The 14,410-nt window shown below is 44.2% G+C and overlaps 1 protein-coding gene across 26 annotated transcripts in view; it reads right to left on the bottom strand.

Annotated features, from left to right (window-relative positions):
- The window catches only part of Zasp52 (Z band alternatively spliced PDZ-motif protein 52), a 244,275-nt gene that overhangs the window by 27,265 nt on the left and 202,600 nt on the right, over positions 1–14,410 (bottom strand). For 13 of the 26 annotated variants that reach the window (XM_076186818.1, XM_076186794.1, XM_076186796.1 and 10 more), the window contains 8 exons: positions 13,313–13,398; positions 12,444–12,546; positions 11,592–11,658; positions 10,456–10,611; positions 8,942–9,079; positions 7,441–7,668; positions 1,427–1,720; positions 384–582 (listed from right to left, as the gene is read on the bottom strand). In XM_076186818.1, coding sequence (XP_076042933.1) covers positions 384–582; positions 1,427–1,720; positions 7,441–7,668; positions 8,942–9,079; positions 10,456–10,611; positions 11,592–11,658; positions 12,444–12,546; positions 13,313–13,398 — 1,271 coding nt within the window. The remainder of the gene's footprint in view (positions 1–383; positions 583–1,426; positions 1,721–7,440; positions 7,669–8,941; positions 9,080–10,455; positions 10,612–11,591; positions 11,659–12,443; positions 12,547–13,312; positions 13,399–14,410) is intronic. The other 13 variants (XM_076186817.1, XM_076186815.1, XM_076186793.1 and 10 more) reach the window with 9 other exon arrangements.

Here is a 14,410-nt window from a genome sequence, read left to right as displayed (position 1 = left end):
CGAAGCATAGCAGAGCAAGTGAAAGTTCAACTGACGTGCTGTCAGGCGGGCAAAAAGTGAGCATCCATTATCTCTGTTCTAAATTGAGCGAAGGTCTTCTATCTATGAAGCCGCCACACTTGTCACACCGCACGGCCGACAGCCCGCGACCAACCCCAAGAGTCTCGGCAAGCCTACCCTAGCAAGGCTATGTATACTGTCCTTCTCACGGCTCTCGACAACAGCCTCCTGTTCCACCTTGCTCCGGCCCTTGTCATGGTAAGGGGAAGGCAAACCTCGACTCCCTCCCGCCGCCCGGGACGGTCCTCTTCGCCCACGCGCGACGAAGAGGTGTGGTTGGTCACTGGCTGCGGCGCTACCTGCCCATCTAGTCGACACACTACCTTGTCTGTTACCTTTCTTGGGGATGTGCGATCTTACATCGATGTCACCGGCAGGAGCACCAAACGGAGCGTTGACGGGGATCTTCTGTGGTGCAGGTGCTGGGACCTTGAAGGGTGGTGGAGGGGCCGCCATACTCGCCACGGGGGCCTTTACAGGTGCGGGGACAGGTGCGGGGGCAGGTGCCGGGGCGGGGGCAGGCTGCAAGAGTGAAAAATGGCGTTATATCTTCATTTCTAAACTAAGGCACACGACACACTTTTGATTGGGCTCAAATGGAGGGATCAGGGGGTAGGACGAGGACGCGTTAGGGACGTGTGGGAGGGATTACGGACACGTATAGTGGTTAGAGTTGGGCTTAGTTAGTGCACTGTGACGCGGCGGCCGTGGAACGAGAGGACGGGACTTTGGGCACAGGTGGAGACAATGGGAGACCCGTGCCCCTCGTCGACGTCTTCATCGTCACCACCACCTAAAGCTTGCTGCTACGCGGTTATATGGTCCTAGTCGAGGTATTTCAAAGCTACCAAGAGAAAAAAAATATTGGGAGTTTGGGGGTGGGTGGGCGAAGGGCTTAGTATCAAGGAGGGAGGGAGGGAGGGATGGGGGGGAGAGTCAAGTGAAAGAGAAAGAACTGTGGGGGCATCTGAAGAACCATGCTGTACACTACTACGCCCATCACACAACGTAAGAATGGGAAGAACGTCGAGGCGACAACTGAACGGGGCAAAAGGATAAAGTCGGGACACCGCACCCTGGAAGCAGAAGGGACGCGCGCGGTGCTCGGGCAGGCCGTGCGGGGAACACTGGGTGCCCCTACATGAGATTGCTCCCTTCTCTAAGTAGCAGCAGCAGCAGCACTCTAGAGGGGGTGTAGGGCCGCCGCTTCTTATAGCCTAACTTGGCACAGTGCCACCAAGGCGGGGAGTGAGGGTGACAGACATTGGGCATCAATGTACGGCAGCTTGGGTGCTGCTAAGCACAAACATTGATTTATTATGATGCAAGTGTAGTTGGCAGGGCTGGGCATGCAGGAACACCGTACCTCAGGCTCGGGGGCGGGTTCCTCCACGGGGGGTTCGGGCTCCACGGGGGCTGGAGGAGGGGCAGCAGGTGCCACCTCCTCAACCACCTCCGCAGGCGTCACCACCTCCGCGGGTTCCTCCGCAACAGTCTGACTTGGCTCACTTTCCTCCGGGGGTGGTGCCGCCACCTCCTCCACTGGCTCGGGCTCAGCAGGAGGGGCGACCTCGACGACCTCTTCACCGACTTCGGCAGCAGGCTCTTCAGCAGGGGGCTCAGCGGCCTCCGGGGGCGCACTGTCCCCTGCTGGAGCCGCCTGTAATACCCGTGTATGTCTATGATAGCAGAGGGCCATGGTGTCATGACCTTGTTTTTTTCTAAATTTCTACATTTCAAGCATCTCTCTACAAACAATAGCCACCACACTCACTCAGACTGCACACTCTTGAACTACAATCACCTCGCTTGCATGGAACACACTCGTGACAAAACGAAAATAACATGGAACTAGCATGAGGCATAACATTACAACTAAAACAAGTAGGGATTAGAAAAAGCGCGGGGGGTTAGATAAAATTAAAGTAAAAATAAGAGTTGGGTTGCATACCAAGGCTTGTCATTCGTTCCACTGGTAATCACTAGGACGGTCAAGTAGTCTCACACATTGCGTAGTTAAACTCAAGTGTCAGGATTAGATATACTGAAGTTAACCTATCCATTTTTAAACTGCTATTCCGACAAGAGATAATACTCTACTGGTTTTGTCATGGTTAACCAAAGACGACACCGATAGGGGGTGACGTCTGGGTTGGTCGGGTCTGAAGAGGGTCTGGGTTCCAGACGCCATTCAGACCAAATCCGGTAAACAGACGAAAACCGGTAAGAGTAGACCACCGAGTCGAAGGGTCGAGTTTGCCGCGAGCAGATTGAGTAAATAAATAAAACCATGACCAACGAAACGTCCGGTTCGAGTGGTTCATGAACGCGTGATGGGGAGGATGGGGTAGGTTACGAATGGGAGTCGACCGAGATGTCTTGGGGGCAAATTGTTTGGGTTACATCATGATCCCAGGCCCCTCCTTCCTCATGTGGAAGGGGGGGGGGGAGTGACACTCCCCACTCGGCAGCACGCAATGGCTCTACCCACTTCTCACCATAGGCAAAGTGCCAAGGTTCTTGGTATTCCTAAGCATCGAGTGGTCATTCTATCTCACGACCACCAGCGCCTTGCCAAACGACGCAGCACCTTACCCTCAGGGGGTAAAAGATCGCTGCTCCTCGAAGTAATCTCGATCCCGACTTCGAGTATAAAATGAAGAAACATTTACGAAGTCGAGGACGGTATCAGGGGTGTGTGTGGGAGGAGTTGTGTCCACGAAAATGCATGACTGTTCATTCACGCTCTTGAGTTAACCCCGCGTTTGGCAAAGGTCGCTTAGGAGGGTAGGGGTGGGAGGAAGAGGGGAGGAATGGCGGTTCCTGTTGATATATTGTAGGTCTGGCCCGGCGACCGGGATGTGGCTGTAGACGTATGCTTGGCACATTTGAGTGTAAGGGGGAATACAGACGCGCCTATCACTACCATACCAGCTAATACCGAGTGACTTAAAATTTCTAGTCATGGGGGTTATGCAGTTAGGGATACATTTCGGGAGAATTTTATTGTTAGAGATGGTAAAGGGAGGGGGAGGGCAGACCCTCCCAGTGGGATTGGGAACAAGGAACCTACGAATTCATGTGTCCTCGTCTATCACGGAGAGTACTGGAATATATATTTTCTCTAAATCTCTCATTTTATTTGATTCCAGCGAAATACTTGCAGTTTTTCCTCTCTAAGTTACGATATAATCCTTGCCAGCGCCATTTCCAACAAAAACAAACGCACATGTGACGTCATGTCGCATTCAGCTTCGAACTTAAACCTTTCCGTAATTATGCTGGCTGACGCCAGTGTTTTATTCATCTCCACGGATTTGGTAAGGAAGTGTTACCCATGTAGGCCTGGGTTCGAACCCTGTGAGTGCCCGTGTCACATGCCCACCTAGCTGTACATACGGTACACTCTGGGTAAAGGTGGCCGCTTTGGTTGCAGCTGAAGACTTCACTTTAGACGCGTAAATCAGAGAACAGCACTGAACCTTTTTATTATTTGACAAGGTATACCATTGTAGTTCAGTGTGATCACAGAATATCTACATGTATTATACAAGCACTAAACTAACGTCCCACCGGTAGTCATTTAGTCTTGTTTCTGAAGCTAATAATAAAGACGTCAAATAGTAACAGGGGGCTCCGTCCGTTTTCGTTTTCGCATCGTCCCGACGCAACCGTTCGGGTCGTCCGAATGTCTTCAAACTTGACGTCGGTGTTACATGCCACAAGGAGGCAGGCAACTTTGGGTAGTATTCAATTGGCTTTCATTTAAGTTGGTCCTTTGTACCAATGGCTGATTAAAAATTGTTTACCTTCCATCATTGTCACCTTTGATGAGCCCTATCAATGGCGTTAACGAACGTTATACAAATATCCCGCGCTACATGATGCATCAGTAAAACACACACTCCTCTAGTTTCACTTTACCAATCATTTCCAGCTTCAAGAGGATTACTCCTCAACCCCCTCTACTAACTTCACTTATGATCGATACACGACCGAACACTAAATTATTGAATTTTCAGGAATTTAAACAAACTGAATAGTCAGAGGGAAGTCTGGCTCTATGTACTTGTATCTCACCGATTTCGCTGCCGATTCTATTAATAACTGTATTTACTAAACTATTAAAATTTGGAACAACCAGACACGTGTTACTAGCTAACCCTAGTGCGATCCTTTGATAGCAATTGGTTCAATTAACCCAATATTAGTCCTGGTTTTGATGACGGATTCTTTCTAACGTATGTCTTGTAGGACCACCATTTGTAGATGCGTGTCGTTGGTCCTTCATATGATACTAGGCCTAAGAAAACTGCTTGTATCACTGCACTGAACCGACTCTGGGACCAGTGTTAAGCAGTTACAGGAGTCACTCGTTTTAATCTACTTCACTTTCTAATTTCGTGTAAAAAAAAAAAAAAAAAAAAAAAAAAAAAAATAATAATATGGATACATCCTTTAGCTGAAAGAAATCGCCCGAGGTAAAAGTATCAATAGCAGGATCTTTGCTATGTGTAAAAAAAAAAAAAAAAAAAGGATACATCCTTTAGCTGAAAGAAATCGCCCGAGGTAAAAGTATCAATAGCAGGATCTTTGCTGTGATGGAATTGGAGAGGTTTCGAGTGATATATCTTCCATGGTACACAAGAAATTCCCTTCCATCAGGGTCTGTGTATACTTTGACCACAGGCACCGCCTGTCTGGTCTCCTGGAACTGTCAATCATGACTCCAAGGTCTACATGTCTGGTCCCTGAGAGCTAATCATCATTATAAAAGTACCAAAGTCAACTCCGTAAACCATACATACACCATGCATTTTGCTTGCAGAAGACCCAGCATACAGACTGGGAAAGCCAAGGCATAATGTTGTCAAAGTCCATGCACATAAAATTTGAAGGCTCAAGCCTTTTTGCTGTCACAGTGTCCAAGGATAGCTGTGAAGCTCCAAGCTTATTAGATATGAAAGTTCAAGTTCATGTTCAAGGGCCGTGAAGGCTCAAAACTATTTGCAAAGAAAGTCCGTGGATGGCTATGAAGGCCCAAGCCTATTTGCTATGAAAGTTCAAGAATACTGGCTGTAAAGGCCCAAGCCAAAGCAGATGTCCTGCTTATCTGAGCCCAAGTAACATCTTGGGCCAAGCATAGGATAGGTACTTTCATGCACTTAGTCTCATTGACTGACTGAATGCCAAGGATAAATCATGCTGACTGGCCCATGACAGGCTTCAAATACCAGCCTACAGTTCTAGTGTACAAAGTTTTAATTCAAATGCTCAAGTACCTTTTGTGTAACAACAAAAATACTGAAGAGCATGAAGGCTCCAAGAACCAAACAATTATCAAGATGACGATCATTATTCAACACATAACTAGTACTTCATTTAGCCATTCATCAACAGTCTATTTCAAGACAATGACACTATTTTCTAGCATTCATTGAAATACAGAACTATATATCCTTTCTTGTTATTATCTATTATCTTTAATTGAATCCCAACTCATGTTCAGCTTTTGCAATTCCATTTCCAATTTGCATTTCTATACTACTCATGCTCCAGCGATCTCCATGCACTATTGCAACTACAATCGGTATGGGTGGGAAGGAAAGATAAGGAGGCAATAGTGGCTATAAAAGGAATTATGTCCAGTCTTGGTTGTAAACTACTTTTGGTGACTATGGTCCATTTATTGGATCCATACAAGCTAGTATATCAATGAATGCTTATGTAAAAAAATAAATAAATAAATAAATAAGTAAATAAATAAAAATAAAATGTCTTGCTCTATGGTACAGTAAGGACTGCCAGGTCCACTGGCACAGGACATTCATTATCATGAGAACTGAAATTGTTATTTGGCTTCAGATCTTGCTGTACTGATCTAAGCAGTGATGCTTGTGGTTCCAGGTTATCTTGGTCCAAAGCTCAATACAAGTAATCCAATTTCTTGATTCAGAAATGAACATTTAAATCCTTAGCAGCTTTCTTGTCCAGACGAGCACTTACTGTCTAGACCTAAGCTCTGGTTACCAGGATTCAACTTCTGGCTTAAATAAAAATTTCATAGGTCTGTCATAGTCTAAGGTCTTCTTGTCAAGTCTTAAGCATTGGCTATCAAGACCCAGCCATTGTTTTTCAAAGCATAAATACCTGGATGTCAAAGTGTAAGCAATGCTTGTCAAGACCTAGGCAGTGCCAATGAAGGCCACAATTCCTGGTACATCGAGATCCAAACACAAACTGTCAAAGTCCAATTATTGACTGTTGAAGCCAAAGAAAAAACTGTCAAGGTCCAAAGACAAGCCATCAAAGCCTAAGTGTTGGCTGTCAAGGCGAAATCAAAGGTCCAATACTGCGAGTCTAGGCTCATGCAACTTGTGTCCAAGTCAAAGATGTGGCTTGTTGAGGCCCAAGCTCTGGCTTTTCCAAGGCCCAAGCACTAGCCTCTTCATTGAATGTCAGTGTGGAGAAAACTGGCCATCAAGAGCCATACACCATTTTCTACGACCAAAACAATTGTTAACGCAGAAAAAATGCTTTCGAGACCCAAACATTTGGTGCAAGAGTTCAAGAACTGGCTATATGGTTATAGCCAAACCACCAGTTTTGTATCCAGGCACAAGCAGTTGTTGATAAGGAAATAAAGTCCCACATTACTGGCTGAAGGCCCAGCACTAGTTTCTGATGAAATTCACATTTTTTCTAATTGGCTTTCAAAGTCCAAGCACTGGTGAAATACAAATATACCAGTTCCAGCTATCAAGACCAAAGCACTGGCTATGAAAGCCAAAATTCTCAATCAAGGATGGCTTTTGTTGATATAAAGTTGCTCATTGCTGGCTATTAAAAATTATCCAAGCCTCATAAAACAAGTCATGGGTAGCATTTTTTTTTTAAAGTTATTGAATAAAATGATTAGGCAAGACCCTACTACAGACTAACATTACCAACCAAAGTATAAAGGAGTGATTTTAGAGACTTGTGCATTTCTTGTGCTGGCAAAAGTGCAGGTTCTTGAGCACTAAGGATCTTTGTGAGAGCTCGAGTGCATTTTTCTAAACGTATATCCTTCCTACAGATTTACAGTGAAGGACACGTGAATTTCGTCTTATAAAAAAGGTGTGTGTCTGATGGGAAAAAGAGGAAGGTAGGTATCAGGAGGATCTGGTTGGATTACCCATCACCTTCAAGCTTGACTGTCATCCCTCAACTACAGGCCCTAGATTAAACACCTTCAATATTTCAGCCAAGCCACACTAGTATGTGGCATGCACAGTGAAATGTGTTGCACCAGGACCAGAAGAAGAGGTGGATTCCTGGGTCAAGCATGAAGATAAAGGTGGCTTTAAGGACTAATAAGGCGTGCATCTCCGCGGGTACCTCAGGGGCGGGCTCGGGTTCTGCCGCTACGGGCTCGGGGGCTGGTGCAGCCTCCACTACAGGCTCAGCCACAGGCTCGGGCTCAGGCTCAGGCTCAGGTTCAGGCACAGGCTCTGGCTCGGATACCGGTTCCGGCTCAGCTGCCGGCTCAGGCTCCGGCTCGGGCTCTGGCACAGGTTCTGGAGCCGCAGGGGCCTCTTCTGGTTCCGGGGCTGGGGCAGGCTCGGGCTGAAAGTGTCAAAAGCGAGGCTGAGTTCGACTATCTGCCGGAGCCGCTCCCAAAGATACCTTACTCCGTTGGTTCACTTATCGCTCAAGTAAATAAATAAATAAAATAAAGATCTGCAACTTAAATAATAAAACTAGATTGCTTAGCATTATTTATCAGTTTTTTAATTAGCAGTGTGTGCTGGTGAAATAATGTGGTGTCAGTGGAAGCAATGAACGGAATGTCTGAAGCAATAATGGTGCCAATTGTTAAGTATGGCAGAAATGCTTGGGTGATAAATGCAAGAGAAAAGTCACGTGGAGAGAGTAAACTACTGTGGATGCCCATGGGGTATACATGAAATTAAGAAATATGATATAATGATGATTCATAAATGATCTGGGGTGCATATGGAATTAGGATGGAGTGGAATAAGTTGGGTTGGTTATATTAAGTGGATGGAAGTAGATATTTGTAAAAAATTCATGAATCTGATGCAAGGAGCACGAGCATGGGGCAGACCAACAAAGTGTATAGATGGGGGTAAATGTAGCTATTGGAGTTCACGGTCAGGATGTAGACTATGCAAAAATGTGCATAAAGGAGAGAACACATTGAAGGAAAATATATAGACTAAGGTGATGGCCTCTTCCATGAGAATTTCACAGAGGATGATATGGCAATGTTGCCTGTAAAGACGAGGAACAATTTCTTGATGATTTAAGCTGAAGTGAAAAGGATGAATGATGAGAGTGAAGGAGTTGAGTGATGGAAATCAAGGGAATGAGGATGTTCCTTTCCCATCCCTAGCCACCTCCATTCAGAGGTAACGACACACAAGTTTGAGTGCGTTGAGGCTTTTGGCAAACGAAAATATGCTATGACTCTACCAACCCCCTTGTAAGGGGGATTGCAGTTTTGTATGTAGGTACAGAGATGCTTACATTGAGTATTAAGCAACTTAATCAGCAATTATTATTTATTTAAGCATAAGTTTTTATGCGAGCTTATGCCTACATTTAGGGTAAAAATCAAAGAAACAGGGAAGCATAAGAAAAATGGAAAAAGAAAACGCAAGGCAGGGCGATGCAGTTGGCCGACTGCTGCATATTTGTCAATAACCGCTAAAGCACTGGCTGAACTGTTGCTTCACCGTGGTCCACCTTTTTTGCTCCTGTGTTGATTGCTATGTCAAAGAGATTGCGTGCTGTGGTAGAGAATGTTGTACCATGCATTGCATCAGCGGTGTGTGTGTGTGTGAAATTCATGCGAGCTTGGCGGCTGGCCTTGTACCTCTAGCTCTTGGATGGGCTCAACCTCTGCTACCACTTCAGCTTCTACTACAGGAGGGGCTTCAGGCTCTGGCTCTTCCACTGGAGGTTCTTCAACAGGCTCTGGTGCTGGTGCCAGGACTTCTGGCTCTGGCTCTGGCTGCAACAAACACGAGGACTCCACAATATAACACCCTACCATGGTTCTGGCCACTCTGGCTCCTCTGCTTATGGGCCCATAGTCCGGCTGAAGAAAGACTATGGGCAAAGCTTCTGCTTCGCAAGTTTCCCGTGCTTAATATTTGACCATGCCAGCCTTGCCTATTCAGAGATCTATCACAGCACACAAAGTTACAGGAGAGAGGATAGCCGTTTGGAAGAGAATTAAAATATAATGAATGAAAATAAGTCTTAAGAAACGGACTCAAACTCATGACATGTTGATCTGAATTAATAAGGTGAATGCAAACCATACACAAATAATTAAAATAAAATAAAATTAGTCTCCCCTTAAACTGTGGGAAGGAATCCAAGTATATATGTTAAACTTGTTCCCTTATCCCATGAACCAGTTCAAGGAGAAGAAAATAAAATAAAATACAGAAATTTCTCAAGAAACAAGACATTTATTTTTTTGGACATTTATGTCTCTGAGCACATTTTCCTAGGCCTTTTTACACTGACATTAGATTTCCATGGAAGATGCTTCCTAGGAGGAGGACATCTAAGAATTTCTTAACAAAATAGTCTAGAGAACAATAATTTTCCAAGATGTCTTGCTTCTTAGTTTACAATAACTGGGGCAGCATTTTGTGCACAAGGTTCTCGTTGTGGAACAATGTGCACGGTGTGGTCACGCACCTGACGACAGACAGTTCCAACGTGCCACGTCATGCCTCGGCCCGTTAACTTCACAGAAAACGTGTTTAATCCGAACAGAACATTACATCAACAACAAAGGATACATTTTCATGTCACACATATTATTACTGCCACGTCTTGTAATAACACCTGTTTCATGCACAAATACAATTAAAAACTGGTATCTAACTCTATGCATGCAAGCAATTCACTAGGGAAGGAATGATCCTGCAATTAACAGGATGTACAATATATACAGAAAGACACTGCATCCTCTATCTTTCGAGGACAGGACAACAAAACAGCCATTCGTTTTTCATCAGCTTTCACAAGATCAAGAACCTGCTGACACTGCAGCCAGGAGTGCAAATGCTCTGCCATACACACAGAGGTGCTCACGGAAGAGGAAGAGGTAAATTTCCTACTGGCTACTTCACTCTATTCACGGAGGAGTTTCTATTCAACCAACCCTCTCACTAATGGGGTGTGATTGCTTCTAAATGGACAAAGAAGATATTTTGAGCGGGTAACAAGAGATCAGCATGATGCGGTAAGGCAATGGTTCGACAACAACATTGGCAGTGGAGCATGGGGGAATGTCACACAGCCCACCTAAGGGGCCACTCTACACACAGTTGGATTAAAAACCACACATGCCTGTACTTGATCGGCTACCTGCACTGTACGTGGGGCGGGTCCCGCAACAGGCATGAATATTGGTGTAGGTGCAGGTAGTGGTGCGGGTGCGGGTGCAGGTGCAGCAGGGGCGGGTGCGGGAGCCCCAAAATTCATGGGGAAGAGTCTCACCCCACCAGCGGGAGGTTTGTACGGCTGTCAGGGGGCAGTAATGGGGAACATGTCATGGGGGCAAATATTGATGGTGTTGCCTGGTGGGAGGGCATGTAAATATCAGGCATGTGGGCATGCTTGTCTGGTTCTGTTGAACAATGTGACAATTCATTGGCAATTTTATATGCGTGCAATGTTTAATGTTCAGTTTTATAGCATACCCAGTATGATAGTTAGGCATATGAGAACTAAATGTTGTGTGTTGTAGCTATGAAGCCAGTATATATAAATATTTCTTGGTTAGGTGATTTGCATGTATCTAGGCGGTGCACACTCAAGGATGATAACTGCAGCAACGTTACATTTTGCGAGTCATCAAAAGCTACATGTTTAAATTAGTGAACTGCAGCATCTGCAATGGGCACCAGCAAATGCAATTACAGAAGAACACAAACTTGCTCAGGGAAGTAGGATATCAGCTGAGCTAAATCTACTAGCAGGCTGCTGAGAGCACACCAAAAATTTATCTCCTTTACTGTCACAATGTCGGAGACTTCAGAAAGTGCAAGCAAGGTCAGCATCCATGACAACGACTTTGCAACTACAGAAAGTCTACTCCAAGATTTATTAGTCTTGGTCTATCCATGGATACTAAAGAAGACAAAGTGCAGAGGATAGCTACTGAGGAATGTTTTCATATCCAAGTGTGTATGTGCTACAAAACGATCAAACTGCTGTGTTGTAGGTTGGTGTGCAAATCTACCGGTGAATCAAAGCTGCTCAAAGGAATGCAGCCCTCTCCAAGCCAACAATACTAAGGGAAGCTTGTCAAGCAAACAAGGAAAACACTTCTGGAACACCTGGCCTTCTATGAGAGCACGGGATACACTGGGGAGTACTCAGCATGAGAGAGATGTGAGCATTTAAGCTAGGGATGCCCCTTGAGACACTGGAATCACAGGGGAACACTCCCACTTTTGCGGTCCGCCACGGTTAGCGAACTGGGTGGGGGATCTACTTACTGCGGGGGCGGGCGCTGGAGCAGGTGCAGGAGCAGCAACCTTAGCCGGGGCAGCAGGGGCAGCATCGCTGTAAGAGACACAGGCAATTTTGTTGTACAGTGTCAAAATATGATAATCTTTATCCACTCAGTTCCACTCCCTATACAATTCTTCCTTATGTCCTCTGTCTCTCAGTTTGGTGATGTTCTTTACAGACACTGTTCTGGCTAATGACAATGTTTTGTTAATCCAAGGAATGTTGGTCTGGGTAGAAAAAAAAAAGAACTAAATAGGGTTTTGATAAATCTGTTATATATATATATTAGGAGAAAAAAAAAAAAAAAAAAAATCATTGGGCTGAACAGGTTAACTGAAATATCATTAATTCAATTCTGTGATGCCCCTTTATAACATTTCATTCTGCCACATGAGAGTGCAGCACAACAGTGAAAGTTCAAACAGCCCATGATTAACACAAATGACACCTTTCCAAGATGCATTTCAGGTGACAATATGCCAATGTAACAAAGTAGTTTTAACAGCTGATCACAAAATAACACCACCCATTGGATTGCAGCTTCCTGGAATTACTTCTAATTTCTTGCCAATTCTACTCAGTCACATCGAAGTCATCTATGAATAGAATTGGGGTAATGGTCATGCCACCACGACCATGCAGATCAGACAAGACATCACATACTTGAAGAAGATATCTGTATTGTGTTTCAAGTTGCCTTTCCCTACCCTCTTCTTTCCTCACCAAATAGATGCAAACTGTCCAATGAATGGAATGCACTAATAAAAACTAATTCTTTTAGGAATCCTTGACTCGCTCCAGATAGAAGCTGACATACCCTCAATTCCCCAACTTACGGCTTGACGATGACAGGTTCAAGTGCTGGGGCAGGTGGTTGTTGGCGGGCTGCTTGCTTGGCATGCACATCACAGTACAGCTTCTCGTTGATGTTGTAATACCCTGCCATGGGAGGACATTGTGTTAAGCCTCTTGCAAAAATAATGTGCATCAAAACACGGTTAGTTTAGCTTTTATTACGAACTTGTCTTAAGAAAGATGTCCCTTGCGCAGGAGGCTCTTCTGTAGTAGACAACTACCTGGAGTTACTGCTCAGGATACTGATTCTGGTCTTCGTAGGTTCCAATTGTTCTACATTGCTGCAGCTTGTATTTATATACCAACATAAATATTCAAGAACACCTCAGTTAAATCTCCTATACACAATGTCAAGTTAATTATGACTGTTTACCAGTAACTTTTACAGTAATATAATCGTAAAGTATTCTCTTCTTGCTTGAAGATGAACATGCTGTAAACAAGGACAAGTAATGTATCAAGAGGTTTGGAAAGCATTTCAGTCAGCTATTCTCCGTTGCTTCCATCTTTCAAAATGACACTTGTCCAGGTGTCCAAAGGCTGCCTTTAAGAAAAACCCAGGAGATAGTTGTGAACATAGTGAGAAAAAAGAATTTTAGTTAAAGAAAACTATGGCTGCAGCTCCTTCAAGTAACATGTCTTATGCAATTCCCCTTCCACCAGTATTTCAAAGAAATGTGGGCAAACGTAGTAGTCAAAGATGGCGCTGTTCTTGAAATCAAAGCTTGCAGACTGAGAGAAGATCCCAAGATCTCAGAGGATGAGACTCCAAATGGGCATCTGACGAAGAGATTGAAGAAGCAAGTCATCTGTCAGGCTGAAAGGTTACAAAGGACAAGGTTCAACTTACCTACATTCTTTAGCGAAGATCCGCAGGTGGCACACTTGAAGCAATCCGCATGGAGACTCTTATTCTTTATACGCACGAACACGCCACTGAAATAACACACACGCTCGCCTTCAGTACACAAACCCCACAAGCCAGACCCCAAAACACCTCATGGCCTTCCACGCTCTAACCTACTTGACTAAATCTATTTTACTATTTTACTTTTACTCGGATGTCTAAGTGTGTGAAAGATATGGATGATTTTCATTGCCAGGGAAAAATTTAAACATATCCAGAAATTTATCTGGAAACCCATACAAAATCAAATGGAATAGAAAATGAACAACTTGAGGTCTTGTACACACCATGATAATACAATATTTTAAAAACACTTGTATTTCATGGGTTTTTTAAGTCCTTTGATTTAACGAGTTGTCTCACAACACTAAATACAGTGCTCCTTTCCTGTATACTACAATTAGGTAAATACTGTTTTGCAACAGATTCTAGACTTTGCATACTGAAGTGTGCTAAGATTGATACCTAGAACAAATGTGAAGTTTCTCAACTGTTCCAAGAAAAGTTCAAAAACATGTGAAAAAGTTTAGCAAAGCTTTGTTCAAAGATAATGTATAATGACATGTACAAGGTCTTGGGTGTGCTCGTTGCTGCCAAGATGGTGAAATGTATGGTTTTGTCCATTGTTAATATATTATTAAGAAAATTAACCATCTTCCATATTGTGAGTGGAAATTCATGTGTTGAAAGATGTGTACAGTCAAGAAAGAATTGAAACTTGATCTTCATGTATCATTAACATTTCATGACTCCTTTCACTCTTTCATGTCATGACGAGATAAGTAAAATGTTTCCTGGTCTCACCTGTGCAATGCACCTCAAACAGTTCCATTAATCACATATCCTGATCATCTAGTTCACCTAAGAACACTGGTATCTAGTCCTAAAACCTTGCAAAATTTTAGTGAAAACTCAATACAGTAATGTGTGTGGCTGGCAGCTGCTAGGGAGATCAAGCATGAAAGTTCAACTCCTGATCAAAGCACAGAGGTTGGGGGGCAATAATCCCCCCAACAGCTAAAACCAAAGACCTCAAGTCAG

Source organism: Oratosquilla oratoria, chromosome 6, assembly GCF_046742065.1.
Source record: "Oratosquilla oratoria isolate Oo_2021 chromosome 6, ASM4674206v1, whole genome shotgun sequence".
NCBI classification, from domain to species: Eukaryota; Metazoa; Arthropoda; class Malacostraca; order Stomatopoda; family Squillidae; genus Oratosquilla; species Oratosquilla oratoria.
This window is presented reverse-complemented; position numbering and strand designations above follow the sequence as displayed.